General features: G+C 38.3%; 1 protein-coding gene across 1 annotated transcript in view; it reads left to right on the top strand.

Annotated features, from left to right (window-relative positions):
* LOC124595713 (sorting nexin-21) overlaps positions 1-9,827 on the top strand; it is a 53,617-nt gene extending 43,790 nt beyond the window's left edge. Inside the window, exon 6 of the mRNA XM_047134579.1 lies at positions 5,415-9,827. Coding sequence (XP_046990535.1) covers positions 5,415-5,715 — 301 coding nt within the window. The 3' untranslated portion in view covers positions 5,716-9,827. The remainder of the gene's footprint in view (positions 1-5,414) is intronic.
* The last annotated feature ends 5,609 nt before the right edge of the window (positions 9,828-15,436 follow it).

Below are 15,436 nucleotides of genomic sequence, written 5' to 3'. Positions count from 1 at the left end.
AACAATAAAGATATGCAGCAACTTAGCTCCAAACAAATCTAGACTTACACTATTTGCAGGCGACATGTAATCTGGACTATTGTCAAACATAGAGAGAATGCGACGGTCATCTAATGGCTACAAAGCAAGCAACAGTGACAAAGGCTTTAGTAGCGATGAACCAAATGTTGAGGGAGTCATGAATATATGTTCGATGCCAAGGAAAATCATTGTAACTGGCACAACCTAGTATCACATCTGCTGGAAATTTCCATTTCCTGCAGTCTCCGTAATGTTATGTCAGATGCACAATTAAGTATATGTGTGTGACACAATACAGGTTAGAGGAAAACTAAGTCTTCTGTTTCAACACTTTCATGTGTTCACTATTTTTTATCGGACACAGTGGTAGTAGTTTGTTTTAGGTGTATTTGCATTTTAAAAAAAACTTTGTGATTACCCTATGTTTTATTACACCCATTTTCAGCATGGAAGGAACAGAATCATTTTCCTCTGCACACGTTTCCCTTCAATTATGGTGCCTTGTGATCATAAGATAAATATAATGTTGCAGCTGTTGACAGTTTGAAAGAAGATGGTAAAAGATAATCTTCTCCGTTACAAATAAAGGGGAGCTGGGTCATAAATAATGATTTAAATTAACTACTATTTTTGTTTTTTAGCAGTTTTCAGAAAATATCTTTGCAAGTTATTTAGAAGCAAAAGTGCAGTGGTCATTACTTTTCAGATACACACACATCAAAAAAACTTTCACATCACACTGGTTCCCAGATCACCTGAAGATAGATGTTGACTGTGGCTATTGCATCACAGACACAGTCCCTTTGACTGTTCAGAGATGTCACTAAATTCGCCCAATAGCAGCACCTAGTAGATGGAGAGGGTCCAACAGTCCATGAGTTCCAGTCATTCCACCAGGAAGGAGGTACACGGCTCATGTTGTCTGTAGTTCAACCATGCCTAGACGGTCAACACCGTAGTTCGATCACATCCCCATTATTACTTTGTGCCAGGAAGGACTCTCAACAAGGGAAGTGTCCAGTTTCGGAGTGAACCAAAGCGATGTTGTTCGGACATGGAGGAGATACAGAGAGACAGGAACTGTTGATGACATGGTTGCTCATGCCGTCCACGGGCTGTTACTGCAGTGGATGATCGTTACCTGAGGACTATGGCTTAGAGGAACCCTGACAGCAATGCCACCATGTTGAATAATGCTTTCCATGCAGCCACAGGATGTCGTGTTATGATTCAAACAGTGCGCAATAGGCTGCATAATGCGCAACTTCACTTCCGACATCCATGGTGAGGTTCATCTTTGCAACCATGGCACCATGCAGTGCATTACAGATGGGTCTAACAACATGCCGAACAGACCGCTCAAGATTGGCATCATGTTCTCTTCACCGATGAGTGTCGCATATGCCTTCAACCAGACAATCGTTGGAGATGTGTTTGGAGGCAACCCAGTCAGGCTGAACACCTTTGATACACTGTCCAGCGAGTGCAGCAAGGTGGCTGTTCCCTGCTGTTTTGGGGTGGCATAATGTGGGGCTGACGTACACTGCTGGTGGTCATGCAAGGCACCGAACGGCTGTACAATACATGAATGCCATCCTCTGACCGATAGTGCAACCATATTGGCAGCATATTAGTGTGGCATTCGTTTTCATGGACAACAATTTGTGCCCCCATCGTGCACATCTTGTGAATGACTTGCTTCAGGATAACGACATCGCTCAACTAGAATGGCCAACATGTTCTCCAAGCATGAACCCTATCGAACATGCCTGGGATAGATTTATAAGGGCTGTTTATGGATGACGTGACCCACCAACCACTCTGAGGTATCTTTGCCGAATTGCCATTGAGGAGTGGGACAATCTGGACCAACAGTGCCTTGATGAACTTGTGGATAGTACGCCATGACGAATACAGGCATGCATCATTGCAAGAGGACATGCCACTGGTATTAGAGGTACCACTGTGTACAGCAATGTGGGTGACCAGCTCTGAAGGTCTTGCTGTATGGTGATACATCATGCAGTGTGTGGTTTTCATGAGCAATAAAAAAGGTAGAAATGAAGTTTATGTTGATCTCTATTCCAATTTTCTGCACAGGTTCCAGAACTCTGGGAACTGAGGTGATGCAGAACTTTTTTGGATGTGTGTCTTTAGATAGTTAAACTTTTGAGAAACTGCAAGCTCTTTGATGGATTCTGAAGTACAGATCATAACTTTATATTGTTCAATGATAGGAAGTGCTTTGCTTCAACTATATATAATTTGTCACAAATTGGTTCTGTCTGAAATAGATTACTTTCATTCGCATTTGCACACATACAACATTTATATTACAGTTGAAGTTTCTCAACATTGATTAATTTGTAGATTCTAATTATAAATCACTGTAGAAAAATAATCTTGTGAAGTTTTAAACAGTTGGCTGCGGTATGTTGTTTCCGTGCAGGCTCTTTGGTAGACAGTTGAAATGGCAGTGTATAACTTATGTAAAACTATGTCAAAAGTGCTACTTTTTATCAGTCCTCAAAATTGCGTTCATGTAGAGTTAAATATTTATCTATTTCTTTTTCTGATAGGTGATTTCAAAATGTTTAACAATGTTCTTTTATAGCTAACAACTGCACACATACAACCACTCATCTCTGCAGCAATACAACCTGCTGTCTCTGCCTTGGGATGACAGCTCCCCCCCCCCCCCCCCTCTCTCTCTCTCTCTCTCTCGGGGAGGGAGAGCTGTGAAGCTGAAGGAGGATTTATCTTAAGCGCTGCACAGCATATGAGGGAAAGGGGTTATTAAAAATTGAAGGGAAAGGATATGAGCTTTAAAGTTACTTGTAATTATGATCTGCACGTTAATCAGTTCATTTTGTGCAATCTTACCGCTTAGACAGCTGACATACTGTATAAATGGTATGAGGAGAAAGTGATTTAATTCATGCATAATAAATTAAAAAAAAAACACTTAAATAGACCTGTACTATATTTACTAAATAGCACTGGATAGCACTGTATGATCAGAAAACCTTGCAAATACGTCAATACCTGTGTCAGAAACAACATAAAAAAACCATCAGTATTCCAGCCAGCAAAGCTGGCCGTACACTCACTCCAACAGTAGTGGTGATCTGTGTTTAGTATGGGTGTGGGACTGAAATGAATAGTTGGTGGTAGGAGATATCAAATGTAATCCATGAAGAAATATCTAAATGCTTAAAGAAAGTTATAGTTGTGTTAAATTAAGTACGTAATGTATTCTTACCAGGATGATGATTTTATCAGTCATTCTTTTTTGCAAGCACACAAAACAACCATAGCTTCATATTGATATAGATGCTAATTTTCCATCAAAGTGAGTGAAGAAAGTAGACAATACTAATTAATACCGTATGTCATATCCCATACTGTGTCACATATTAATGCAGCTGATACATGTACACTATGTGATCAAAAGTATCCGGACACCAGGCTGAAAATGATTTGCAAGTTCGTGGCGGACTCCATGGATAATGCTGGGATTCAGTAAGTGGTTTTGGCCCACCCTTAGCCTTGATTACAGCTTCCACCCTCACAGGCATACATTCAATCAGGTGATTGAAGGCTTCTTGGGCAATGGCAGCCCATTCTTCATGGAGTGCTGCACTGAGGAGAGTTATTGATGTCGGTAGGTGATGCCTGGCATGAAGTCAGTGTTCCAAAAGATCCCAAAGGTGTTCTGTAGGATTCAGGTCAGGACTCTGTGCAGGCCAGACCAATACAGGGATGTTATTGTCGTGTAACCATTCTGCCACAGACCATGCTTTATGAAAAGGTACTCGTTGTGTTGAAAGATGCAATCGCCATCCCCGAATTGCTCTTCAACAGCGGTAAGCAAGATGGTGCTTAGTGTAGGCCTGTGCTGTGATAGTGTCATGCAAAACAACAAGGGATGCAAGACCCCTCCATGAGAAACACAACCACACCATAACACCACCGCCTGCGAATTTTGCAGTTGGCACTACACATGCTGGCAGATGATGTTCACCGGGCATTCACCATACCTACACCCTGCCATCGGATCGCCACATCGTGTCCTGTGATTCGTCACTCCACACAACATTTTTCCACTGTTCAATTGTCCAATGTTTATGCTCCTTACACCAAGCGAGGCATGGTCTGGCATTTACTGACATGATGTGTGGCTTATGAGTGGCCACTCAACCATGAAACCCCAAGTTTTCTCACCTCCCACCTAGCTGTCATAGTATTTTCAGTGGATCCTGATGCAGTTTGGAATTCCTGTGTGATGGTCTGGATAGATGTCTGCTTACTACACATTATGACCGTCTTCAGCTGTCGGCGGTCTTTGTCAGTCAACAGACGAGGTCAGCCTGTATGCTTTTATACTGTACGTGTCCCTTCACGTTTCCACTTCACTACCACATCGGAAGCAGTGGACCTAGAGATGTTTTGGGAGTGTGGAAATTATGTGTACAGACACATGACACAAGTGACGCCCAATCACCTGACCACGTTCGAAGTCCGTGAGTTCTGCGGAGCGCCCCATTTTGCTCTCTCACGATGTCTAATGACCACTGAAGTGGCTAATATGTAGTGACTGGCAGTAGGTGGCAGCTCAATGCACCTGGTATGAAAAACATATCTATTTGGTGGTGTCTGGATACTTTGGATCACATAGTGTTTGTAGTTAATAAGTGATTTTATTATTTTCTGTATCGCAGTTGCTCTTGAGAAAAAATACTTCCCTAAAAAAGGTAGGTTTGCTGATATACAGTGGACCGTTGTTGAGTGTTATTTTTATATGTATGGCACATATATTTTAAACAATGAAAAATCCGGGATGGAATGTAATAATATTATGAGAAGTCAAACAGTGGAAAATCCAGGCTGGAACATAATATTCTGAGAAGGAAAGTTGCTACTCACCATATAGCGGAGATGCTGAGTCGCAGATAGGTGCAACAAAAAGATTTTCACACTTACAGATTTCGGCCAGTGGCCTTTGTCATCAGTAGTAGACACACACACACACACACACACACACACACACACACACACTAAAAACTCATGCAGACGCAACTCACACACATGACTGCAGTCTCAGGCAACTGAAACTGCAGTGTGGTTTCAGTTACTTGAGACTGCATTCATGTATATGTGTGTGTGTGTGTGTGTGTGTGTGTGTACTATTGTTGACAAAGGCCATTGGACGAAAGCTATAAAAGTGAAAATCTTTTTATTGTGCCTATCTGTGACTCAGCATCTCCACTATATGATGAGTAGCAACTATCCTTTTCACAATATTGTCACATATATTTTATATCTTTTTCTGTTATGATCATTAATATCGGCATCAACAAAAATGGTTTTATGGAAGTTACATTTATTCACAGGCATCCAGCAGTCCTGTTGGCACTGTGTCGTCTTGTAGCATGCAGCCATGCAGCAGGAGAGTCTGCACGCCCTGAACGTTTTGCTGATTTAGCTTTGCATCGCTATGAAGCTGTAAGTGATATTGATTTGTTGCGTTTTTATGTACCACTGCTACAACTTTGTGTTCGGCTGTGGTGGGCACTTGGACGTGACAAAAGACCCCTGGAAGCAAGGTTAGACGACCTCCGTCGCCGTGGTATAAAAGTTGATGGATGTCCATCTCTTTTAGATGCTATTACAGAGTTTGACAGCAAAAAGTAACTAGCCTGTGCACTCTTACTTTCCTCATTTCAGAATACTTTTATCCCTAATGTGGTAATTATGTTTGCTCTTTTTTTCCAATTCAGATCCGATTTTATCAAGCAACACTTTTTTCTTTTAAAACTTATTTTTTATATTAGTTTTAGGATATATTGCAATTTTAGATAGGAGATTGGTGTACTGAAACACCAATAAAATGTTATTTGCTGATAGAAACTAAAATATGTTACCAGTTTCATAGGTATTATTCAGATACTCATTCATTCCTGGAAACACTACAAATGTGTGTCAATAATGGAATGTAGTTCATAAGTTTTTATTGGCAGCATTTTTGTAATGACATCCAGGCATTTGTTGATCATTTTAAAAAATAATTTTAGGTGAAAATCAGGAAGAGTTACCCAAGAGTATGTAATTGGGTTTAAGTAGTTTTATGTAAACTTGTTTTATTTTTTGCCTCCCAGTATTTTGAATCTCAATCATATTCTCACTTCTTTCTTGCCATAAGGGTTGAAGATAAAACTATTCCATCTGCATAAAAAATTGTTGCCTTTCATGCTGGATACTCTCTTAAGTTTAATCATTAAATTCTTCATGTACTGGTCATGATCGTGCATCTCATTCTTCTGTTCTGTACTATCTGATGCCGATTCTGTTGCGTAAAGCACTCATTTTAGTAATAGAAACGATTTCTTTATATAAGCAAAATATTCACTTGGAAAAGATCAATTGTACTATTGTATGTTTTAACATTTTATTCTGTTATCCTTTTGTTTGCACCACTTTTTACAAAGTTCCATTTTCATTCATTATCGTACATATGAATAACGACCTTATAGCGCTTGTTTGTATTGTTCTGACTGACTGTTAGATGTAATTACATGCTTTATTTATTTTTATAATTGATAAATAGTGTCAGTTGTTAAGCAAAAGTAATGTTGTTTTGCTACCATACTTATTTTAAACCAGTATTGTGAAATGGCTGTAGTTCTTGTACTCAGTATAGATATCCTAAACAATATGAAGAGTTGCATACTTTTTAGTTTTTTTAAGATATGTAATATCATTGAGTTCTGACTTACATATAGTATGCAGTCTTTTTTGTCAGGTAGCAGCTACAATCTACCATATGTAGGGTGATATGTTTTGTTACAGCATTATTATTCCTGTTGGCAGTAGTGATTGAAAATGAAATTATTGTTATCATAACATTTCCATGAAACCGTCTGCTTGACAAAATTAATAATTGTGATAACAAATCATTTTGCTCACTTGTTATGAATCTCTTAAGACTGTCTAGTCCTTACTCTTGTTGGGATCTAAAAAGATATGATATTATGCAGATACTGCAAATAGTGACTGTCAAGATATAGCTAAGTACCTGGCAAATCTGAGACTATGAAGAAAATAGCTTCCTGGAATCTAATTCTACTTTGAAAAAAGTACAGAATACGCAGAATAGCAACAGGTTGTGTGGTATTCGTATCCTAGAACTACTTTTCTGCTTTTCTGTGTTACCTGTAGAAATGTCTTTGTATTTCTTTGTATTTTTTTCACCACAAGGTATTTCTTTATTTGTCTCATGTAAATATTTTGTTACTGTTAACAGCTAATAATTGATTGAGAGCAGCTTTTAACCTACCCTGTTCCCTAGAAGGCACAATGTCAATCTTTTTCTGAGAATTTTACAGATCTGAAGTAGACTAGAAATGGAAATGTGGAATATGTCTCTTATTTGTGCTTTGATTTCTGTAAAGGACCTTTTGTGGTAAACATTTTGGTATGTGAACCACAAATTGGCTCATATGCTATCATTTTCATCATGGCTGGACATTTAAATGTGAAGTCGTAGAAGAATTCAGTCACATTGTATAGTCTTCCTCTGTGTTCGAAGTGTGAATGTCATATTGATTGTTCACTGCCTCATGTTAGTTAAAGTACTTAATATTGTTAAAAGTTACAAATTACAGCAGTGCAATATTATATATTACCAGTGTACTCACTGCATACAACTGGTTATGGGGGAGAGGGGAGGGGGCATTGAGTGACTGCTAGGCACTTGATTGCAGAGACTGGCAAGAAGAAATTTTTCCCATCTATTTTTGCAATTAACTACCCAGAATGTCATTCTGGTGATATTCAGGGAGTTTGACACTAATGCTGTCAACAAAATAAATATACTGAATTTTGTTACTTTAACTTGCATAAAACCAGCCAAATTAAGTGTGAAATTTGTAACTGTATTATTACAATACAGAGTATTGCTCAAAGCTAGTTACTCAAGGACAGATTGAGCTGAATGCAGCTCATTTTATCAATATGGTAACAAACTTGGTCATTCATGCAAACAAAATTTTTGGTTGCACATGTGAAAATGGTAGATTGCTAAACTTCAGTATTAATGTCAGAAGTACCTGCTTATTCTAATTGAGTAGCTGTTCTTAAATAAAAATTAGCAAGGTACCAGATTTCACAGTTAAATGAATTGCTTGCATTCTTAATTTCTTTCTTTTTGTTTTAAAAATGTAGAAAACTGCTTTTATAGAAATGCTCGACAGACATTAGTGTGAATAATGGTATTGTTTTAGGAGCTACAACCAAAGCAAATCATTTAGTTAATTTCACAGTTACCTTAGACTTTATCTGAATGCTTCAGTTAACACATCAGTTGTCATTGTACAAAATTTCTAAGATGAATAGGTCAAGATTTTTGTATTAATAGAAAGCTTTTTTGTTGACTCATAAAGTATTTACCAAGAGAAGTATTTTTGTGAACATGAGGTAGCACTGTAGCAAAAGAAACATAATGAAGCAAATGGTTGCAATTTGTGTACTTGCTTTTGTGTGAGGTAAACAATATTTATCTAAAGCCTAACTAAATGTACTCAGTGAAACTGTTTAATTTTATGTTAATGTTTATATATTGTCATGTTCAATTTCTTCTCTGTAGCACTACCCACCAAAGCCTCCTTCTGTTCATCACATTGACTGCCATATGCTTAGTGATGGATGTTTCATGGTCATGCCAGGTGAGGCACACATTACGGCGTGAAGCTCTGCTTTTGCTGCCGGTGGCTACATGCTATCAGGCATGCATTTCTGCCATGGCCACCGGTGACCACACAGCAGTCAATGTGTTAATTACATGTGTTATTTGTCAAGTAATAGACATACATGAAGTATTTAAAGAGAAAAGGCAGCTGCTAAGATTAAAAAACACTACCAGGCACTCATAAATGATCAAGAATTTGTTACACCAACTCAGTTTGTAATAGTTGTTACATTTCACAATTGTTCCACTGCTTTTCTATGAAATTAAATAGGCTTTCTGTCGAGAAGAAAAATGGAATTCAGAAAGCTATACAGCAGCAAATAATTTTGTACTGAATAATGGGAAAGCAATTATCAGTATATTTTGGATGCCTGAGTGGCACACATTCAGTTCTGAGTTTAACATGAGCAAAGGAAATTGGGGAATAATTATGATAAGTTAGCATACTTTGTATCTCAGACTGAATGAATTCTGATGAATAAGTTACCATACCACATACAAAGGAACCTGATAATAGCTGAATAATGTATACAGTGTATAAATTTATGTCCAAAGTCAGGTATCATAGGCATCTCATTCTATAGTTTGTAACTAGAGGCCTGCACAGATAAGAAAAATGTTAGCCACATTGCATCCACAAGTTCCTTACCTGCATTTGCAAGTCTTACCTGCAATTGCAGCTATTAAAATATTATAAACCACTTTAATCTATTTGGTACATTGAAGCTGGACCTCATAATTCACATTTTATTTACTAAGAATGTAGTGGCCACTCGTGACATAGTCATATAAGAATCTTTATACATTCCCCAAGTTACCACTGTCAACTGTTTTTACAGAAATTGATTTTGCAAAACATTCAGCAAAAGATTCCTTCAACATTGGGAAGTCTAGTAAAGTTGTGTTAAGAGTTGTCGTCACTTCTTGCATAATATTTAGTGTTAGCCATATAGCCTATTTATCAAATGTTAATATACATAGTTTTGTGTACCTGTAAATATTTTAGAAATAAACATTGATTTTAAACCAAATGTTACTTATCTCAAATGGGTAAATAATAATAATAATAATAATAATAATAATACTTAGTGTGTGTGTGTGTGGGGGGGGGGGGGGGGGGCGTGCATGCGTGTGTGTGTGTGTGTGTGTGTGTGTGGCATAATTTAGAAGGGCTTTTGACTGAAAGCATACTTGTTTAGTAGTCTTCTTGTTGTTCTGTCTCCGACCCAGTATCTCCAGTATGTGGTATCAGTCTATCCTGTTTGTTTTGTAATGTTGTCATTTTTCCATCCAGAATTTTCAGTTGAGGATGAGGATAATTTAAACAGTAATAATCACTCTTACAGGATGCTTGTAAGACAAAACCAGATAAACATTGTAATCTTGATGCTGTGTTTGAAATTTAAAGAACAAAGTAATTATTATCAAACAACAGAAACTCAAGGTTGGAATATCAACAATATTAGGAAAAAGATAGCTTGCTACTCAGAGTAAAGATGACTTGTTGAGCTGTAGACAGGCACAATGAAAATACTGTTACACATTATAGCTTTGAGCCAAAGCCTTCTTCAGTAAAGAAAAAAACACACACACACACACACACACACACACGTATTCACACAAGCCAGCACTCGCCATACACACATGATCACTACCATCTGCAGCTCTGACATTACGGATATTTGCAAATATGCCCATGCATATCTGTATAGATGCAGTCTCTTATCCACAAAGCTAATACTACTGTGGATATCCACATCTGTGCAGACCTCTACCTGTAATTTATGAATTCTGAGCAACATATATAATTTACAGTGCCTCTAACTTTAAAAACAAACTGTCACAGGAGTCTGTATTTAACTTACAGAAATTTTCTGCATTACATTGCATATGGAACTCGCAGCGAGCTGAAGTCATATAAGATTTTCTTGTCTTGTCATTGCTACTTGAAAATATTGTATAACAGCATGAGTTTTTACATTTTTTGGAATGATTTTATGTAGTGTGTTGAAGTAATGACACTCATGTGTTTCCATTGAATTTAAATTGATATTTATTATTGTATTGTATTTCAATGATTTGTACTGTTTGGCTGTAACAGTTATAAATTGTACAGTGGCAAACTGAAAAGAATTTTTTTTGTTAATGTCTTGTTATTTCTGCTTGTTGAAGTGTTCCTGTGTGGGCATCAGTGGCACCTTTGTCATGGTGGTGTCCTTTTGCCATATCTAACGACAAAGCTTGGTGTGTTGTGGTTTCTTGAATGATTCTTGTCCAGTTAGCTGACTTTTCAGAAATTGTGCTTTTACTGCTTCGTAATGTATAATTAACTGTGCCGTGTCAGAACTTGACATCATGTATGTGATTTCCACTAGAGAATTTGTTTTATTGAACTGATTTGTTACACATGACTGATTTTATGAATTGTAGGTACAAATTTTATTTCTAAATGTACATTATTGTATTTCAATTGCATTCAGTTTGAAGATTGTGTTCTTATATTATCTGAAGTGTTGATAATTATATAATAAATGTTAGTGGTGGCTTTGAAATTCTGCTTATGGTCACTCTGGAAATCCCGCTATTAATCCTGAATTTCTAGCTAAGTACAAGAGTTACGACACTTGCAGTCAGCAAGCTTCTCTCCAGTATAAGTTCATTCTACAGCTGATTGAAAGTTCTGTCCTGAAGCGTAATGTTTGGTTCTCTTTTGTACACCTCTCTCTCTCTCTCTCTCTCTCTCTCTCTCTCTCTAACTCACAGATACAGACAGACATTCAGGAGTGGTAATAGGACTAGAAGGATTTCTTGGTGGTGTCATGTATCATACACTGTAAAAACCCATTTTCACTTTCCTGCATTTTATGTTTTCCCACTTTGTACATTAATTTTGTTAGCCCCAACAGAAGTTCTGTACTCTCAATACAATGCTTTCATGTCACTACTGATTTTGTGTCACAACATTTCCTACATTTTAAGTTTTCTTTGGCGTTATCACAACGTTTAGCACTGAATTTCCTACAAATTTCTGCCAAAAGTGCATTGTATTCGTGCTCGAAGCTGGCCTCAGAACAAAGTAGAAAATGCACACTATATACAAAGTTATCAATCATGTAACATAGTTTTAGCACGATAAGCAAGATTTTCATTGTTGGCATGTTGGGTCATGGATGCTTGTATTATAGGCTGGAAGAGTGGGAAAGTATGCTGAATCAGTGCCTTAACAATGATCACTATCTGGCGTTAGTGACTCTAGGAGCAGCCTTCCTTCTGGTCATTGTGTTGTTTTACAACAGCTTTAATTTAATTTCACATTAATTTATACAATCATGTTTGTATAATAAAGAAGGAAAAATCTGTATGTAATGGGGAGGGGGAGGGGGGGGGGGGGCACACAAGCACTCAGCCATTGCCTGTGTGGTTATGAAGGCATTGGCTGAGTGGTAACACACACAAATATGCGCTTCCTTTTTCATTCCGATCGTGTCCAATGGCATAAATAAAACATAGATCAAAAGCCTTTCATGAAGCCACATTAAAAAGATAGTCATTTTCTAATGTGAGATTTATTATTGATAACCATTATAAAATTATGGTAAATAACACAATATTGGTTAAAACATTAAAGTTGGCAGTATTTGTACGCCTTTTTTGTGACAGTTCACTGAAGAGTGTAAAAAGGGGCTTTTATTCCATGCTGTTCCTAACTTATGGTTTCCACAATACATGCATTTTATCTAGTTGCAGCTATTACAAATGATATACCTTACATTGAGTTAACACACAATTGAGCCAAAACATTGCGAACACTGCCCATCACAACAGTTAATGTCACCTGGTGGCATTGCGGGCATATGATGTGGTAAGGAAATTATAGAAGTGGAACATAGGCATAAGGAAAATCATCGTATCAACATACAGTTCTGAAAAACATTCAGTTGATATAAGCGATTTTAATAAAGGGTAGACTGTCATCGCCTGCTGCCTAGAAAGAATAGCTGAGAAATGTAACGCTGGTTGACCCTTCCTATGCTGCTGCTGCTGCTGCTGCTGCGGGCATTTACGAAAAGTGGCTGAAGGATAAATAAACTATGAGTAAACAACAAGGTGCTGGGTGTCCCCACCTTAGTATATGAAGCGTTGGTCAGTTGTTTATCCTCTCTGTAAAGCAAACTAGGCGGTGATCTGTGGGAAATGTTAACAACACAGTACAGTGCTAGTGTGGATCCAAGTGTTTCAGAGCATAGAGCTCAGTACACATTACCGAACTTGGGGTTCTACATGAGACAATCCCTTTGTGTTTCCATACTGACTCAGTGACATTCCCAATTGCAACTGCAGTGGGGTCTTTGAGATTGGATCACAGACCACTGGAAATGTGTTGCCTGGTTGGATTAATCGTGTTTTTTGATACGCTAGTTCCGTGGTTCTGCCCAGATTGATTGCACATGCTAGCAACTTCATGTGCATTACGTCTAACTTCGCTTTTTTCTGAGATGATTCCAAGTGCTTTAACTTCTTAAGTGGTTGGTACACTGAATCATCTCAGGAGAAAGCTAAGTTAGATGTAATATGGTTAAACACCCCGTAATAAGTAGGCTAATTAACTAGGTGATATTGTCTCTTTTAATGGTACTTATCTGGAAAACTTATAGATGACAATAGTGATTGTACTTTGAATTAACATAGGTGGGGATGTTTGGCTGAATCCAACTCAGCAATCCTGCACTAACCATCTTAATAAAGTGTTAGTTTCTAGCTCTTTTCCAACAATTTGCATCAATAATACAGGGAGAGCACAAAGTCTTGCCCTGATTATAACAGTTTATTACAGAATAATCATTTGACAAAATAATTTACATTTGATGCCGTTACATAGGTTAGTGTTACTATTTTTTTATTTATTTTATTTTTATTTATTTATTTTAAAAAGACCACTTACGTTAGTAAACCTCAACGTGTACACCCTTGGTTGCTCGGAGAATGTCGAGGCAGTATTCCAGTTCCTGCCAGGTGTTAAGTAAAATGTGTTCTGTCACAGTACCCACAGCAGCTTGTATCCTAGCCTTCAGTTCGTCTACGTCAGCAACTGGTGTGACGAAGACACTGTCCTTGATATAGCCCTAGAAAAAAAAGAGTGAAGGGGCATAATGTCTGGAGAGAGGAGTAATGTCCGGATCGGTGGATTGGAAGGAACGGTCCAACACCCTGACCACCTCGCTCTCCAGACATTATGCCCCTTGACTTTTTTTTTCTGGGGCTATATCAAGGACAGAGTCTTCATCACACCAGTTGCTGAGGTCAACAAGCTGCTGTGGGTATGTGACAGAACACATGTTACGAAACACCTGGTGGGAACTGGAATACTGCCTCGACATTCTCCGAACTACCAAGGGAGAACACATTGAGGTTTAGTAATGTAAGTGGTCTTCAAAAAATTAATAAATAGATAAAATAATAAAAAAAATAATCAGGGCAAGACTTTGTGCTCATCCTGAATATTGGTAATAGAACAAGCAGTTTTATAGTTCAATATACTTTCTTATGCAGCACTAATGATAACCATCAGTTAATGAAATCTACATCTACATTTATACTCCGCAACCCACCCAACGGTGTGTGGCGAAGGGCACTTTACGTACCACTGTCATTACCTCCCTTTCTTGTTCCAGTCGCATATGGTTCGCAGGAAGAACAACTGCCAGAAAGCCTCAGTGCGCGCTCGAATCTCTCTGATTTTACATTCGTGATCTCCTCGGGAGGTATAAGTAGGGGGGAGCAATATATTTGATACCTCATCCAGAAACGCACCCTCTCGAAATCTGGGCAGCAAGCTACACCGCGATGCAGAGCGCCTCTCTTGCAGAGTCTGTCACTTGAGTTTGCTAAACATGTCCGTAACGCTATCACGCTTACCAAATAACTCTGTGACGAAATGCGCCGCTCTTCTTTGGATCTTTTCTATCTCCTCTGTCAACCTGACCTGGTACGGATCCCACACTGATGAGCAATACTCAAGTATAGGTCGAACGAGTGTTTTGTAAGCCACCTCCTTTGTTGATGGACTACATTTTCTAAGGACTCTCCCAATGAATTTCAACCTGGCACCCGCCTTACCAACAATTAATTTTATATGATCATTCCACTTCAAATCATTCTGCACGCATACTCCCAGATATTTTACAGAAGTAACTGCTAGCAGTGTTTGTTCTGCTATCATATAATCGTACAGTAAAGGATCCATCTTTCTATGTATTCGCAATACATTACATTTGTCTATGTTAAGGGTCAGTTGCCAGTCCCTGCACCAAGTGCCTATCCGCTGTAGATCTTCCTGCATTTCGCTGCAATTTTCTAATGCTGCAACTTCTCTGTATACTACAGCATCATCCGCGAAAAGCTGCATGGAACTTCCGATACTATCTACTAGGTCATTTATATATATTGTGAAAAGCAGTGCTCCCATAACACTCCCCTGTGGCACGCCAGAAGTTACTTTAACGTCTGAAGACATCTCTCCATTGAGAACAACATGCTGTGTTCTGTTTGCTAGAAACTCTTCAATCCAGCCACACTGCTGGTCTGATATTCCGTAGGCTCTTACTTTGTTTATCAGGCGACAGTGCAGAACTGTATCGAATGCCTTCCGGAAGTCAAGGAAAATGGCAT

This window comes from Schistocerca americana, chromosome 2 (assembly GCF_021461395.2).
Source record: "Schistocerca americana isolate TAMUIC-IGC-003095 chromosome 2, iqSchAmer2.1, whole genome shotgun sequence".
Lineage (NCBI taxonomy): Eukaryota > Metazoa > Arthropoda > Insecta > Orthoptera > Acrididae > Schistocerca > Schistocerca americana.
This window is presented reverse-complemented; position numbering and strand designations above follow the sequence as displayed.